Raw genomic sequence first — 2,965 nt, forward strand, 5'->3', positions numbered from 1 at the left:
AAACCAAGACACTAACATGTTTGCATCCTGGCAAGAGCCTCTTTCTGGTTCATAACTGACAACTTCTCACTGTGTCATCACCTGGTAGAAGGGAGTAGAGAGCACCTACCAAAAACCCCACTTTCTAATACTACCACATTGGACTTTAGAATTTCAACATATGAATTTTAGGGGACACAGCTCTCAAGACATAGAAATAAGGTTCAAATTAACATACATGGGACTTAAGTTTATAAACATATATGGAATGACCAAATATGAATACTTGTTTATAACACTCTAGAATACAGAGGAGGGTCCTATATCAAGCAAGTGTACCTAGGATCCCAGTTGTTCATTCAGTTAGTACATGCATATTGAGAGCTTCTTATATGAAAGGCATTCTACTAGGGTCTATGGAGGATGCAAAGAATGTTCATGACTTTGAATTTATAATTTAGCTGTGGATGTAAAAAGAACATGTGAAAAGATTTTAAAAATCAATTATATAAAATGTTTTAATTAAACTTATGATTAATTAGAGTTAGAAGAGGGGGAAGAAAGATATTATCTCTAGACAGTGTGGAGAATAGGCTGCAATAGAAGTGGAACTTCACTGAAAGGAACTAAAATAATGTTCTCACTTATAGTATTGTCCTGCATTATGGACTCTAAAAAAAGCATCTTCGTAGGGCTCAAATAATAGCAAATATATACTGATTTGAAATGTGCGTGTTTATATAAATAACACTACAGTCAAGCCTCAGATAATTTAATTAGTGTGTGCACATGCATTTTAACAACAAAAAAATCTTGGTCAAAATAAACTGAATGCTTAAAAGCTCTCATCTCCTATCTAATTATGGTAATCATATCTTTATTGACATTGTATAAAATATTGATGAAATGATCCTTTTTCTCTACCTTAGACGTTACGTGCTGCTGGAAAAACATACATGATATTTTTTGTCTTGGTGATTTTCTTGGGCTCTTTTTATTTGGTGAATTTGATCCTGGCAGTGGTAGCCATGGCCTATGAGGAACAGAATCAGGCCACCTTGGAAGAGGCAGAACAGAAAGAGGCTGAATTTCAGCAAATGCTTGAACAACTCAAAAAGCAACAGGAAGAAGCTCAGGTACTGGTAATAAGCAAAGCTTTATTATTGTTGTTGTTATCACTGTTATTAAGTTTTAAGTAGCAATATTTTTGTATCATAGATGCCAAAATGGAACTGGCTTTTCATTTGGTATGCAGACATTCTTATTAGAAAAGAGAAAGCTATTCAAATTGTTTCTGAAGTTAGAGTAAAGGAACTTTTTAGAAATTATATGTAAGAAAATAAGCTGGAAGTAGAAAACACATTTGGGAGAAGGTTAACTATGCAATTTTCTTATGAACCCTTAGGGGAGAATCTGATTTTCAGTTTAATGTGAAGAAGATACATAACTGTTATTTCCAACAATTGGGTTTCACTCTTAATTATAACTTTTGAGGTTTTATTCTGGAGTGAATTAATCTCAAATGTTAACAAGAAAACTTTATGTATATCTAATTTTAAGCATTCTTTGGGGTTTTTGTAGCACAAAGCTGTTTGCTACAGCCCCTATCAAGACATCAGAAAGGCATCTGCTATTGGATTCTAACTTTAAATTAATATTAAAGGCTGTTTGGACTAGAGGCATGGTGAATGGGGTTTTATGTCTTGATGAGAAAGGACAGAATAACAGATTAAAAAGAAAAAAAAACATAATTTCAAAGGTGGAAATCACGAGAAGACATAGTGAGATCTAATTCATGTCAGAGAGAATTACATTGCCTCAAATACATCTTTGCCAATATTTGGTATGGTTAATTTTATTAACCATTCTATCAAGTATCTCATTGCTGTTTTGTTTTGCATTTTCTTAATGACTAATGATGTTGAGTATCTTTTCATGTTCTTGTTTTCTATATGCATAGCTTCTATTGTGAAGTGGATATTTAAATCTTTTGCATATTATATTACCTGGGTTGTTTGTTTTCTTATTATTGAATTCTGAGTATTCTTTATCTTTTAGTCCTTTGTTATATATATGCTTTGCAAATATTTTCTCCCAGACTATAACTTGTCTTTTATTCTTCTAGCAGTATTAAGATAAAAAAAATTTTTGATGAAGTAGTTTATCAAGTTTTTTTCTTTGTCTGTTTGATCATGCCTTTGGTGCTGTATCTAAGAAATTTTTGCCTAGTCAACATCATGAAGATGTTCTCCTATTTTTTCCTTTTAAAAATTTTATAGTTTTGTGTTTTATATTTAGGTCAATGATCCACTTTAAATTAATTTTTGTATAAAATATGATTTACATTGAGGTTTTTCTGCATATAACTATCTAATTATTCCAGCACTATTTGTTGAACAAAATATCCTTTTTCCACTAAATTGCCTTTGAACGTCGTAAAAAAATCAGTTGTCTATATGTGAATGGGTCTATTTCTGGATTCTATTCTTTTAAAGTGATCTATTTGTATCTCTTTACACCAATATCACACTCTTATTTACTGTAGGTATTTAATAAGTCTCAAAATCAGATAATGGTAGTTCTCCAACTTTTTCTTTTCCAAAGCCATTTGGACTGTTCTATATCTTCTGTAGTTTCATATGAGTTTCATAATCAGCTTGTTGATTTCAGCTTGAATAGTTTCTATTGCTAAATCTTCAAGTTTATTATCTTTTATCTTTCCTCCTGCAATGTCCTATCTTCCATTAATAACGTCGACTGTATTTTTCATCTCAGACATTTTAGTTTTCATCTCTAAAAGCTTGATTTGCATCGCCTTTATATCTCTTTTATTTCTAACATTATGAATATACACAATACAGTTATAATAAGTGTTTAAAGTCCTCCTCTGTTAATTCTAACATCTGTGTCAGATCTTAGTTTTAATTATTTTCTTCATTGTTGGTCATATATTCCTGATTTTTTTTTTTTTTTTTTTTTTTTTTTT

General features: G+C 31.0%; 1 protein-coding gene across 8 annotated transcripts in view; it reads left to right on the plus strand.

The window, feature by feature from the left end:
* Positions 1 to 2,965, plus strand: part of SCN3A (sodium voltage-gated channel alpha subunit 3) — a 90,325-nt gene that overhangs the window by 20,566 nt on the left and 66,794 nt on the right. For 4 of the 8 annotated variants that reach the window (XM_011358339.1, XM_011358327.1, XM_011358335.1 and 1 more), the window contains exon 9: positions 909 to 1,121. In XM_011358339.1, the coding sequence (XP_011356641.1) occupies positions 909 to 1,121 (213 nt within the window). The remainder of the gene's footprint in view (positions 1 to 908; positions 1,122 to 2,965) is intronic. The other 4 variants (XM_023528589.1, XM_011358356.1, XM_011358341.1 and 1 more) reach the window with 1 other exon arrangement.

This window comes from Pteropus vampyrus, unplaced genomic scaffold (assembly GCF_000151845.1).
Source record: "Pteropus vampyrus isolate Shadow unplaced genomic scaffold, Pvam_2.0 Scaffold2, whole genome shotgun sequence".
NCBI classification, from domain to species: Eukaryota; Metazoa; Chordata; class Mammalia; order Chiroptera; family Pteropodidae; genus Pteropus; species Pteropus vampyrus.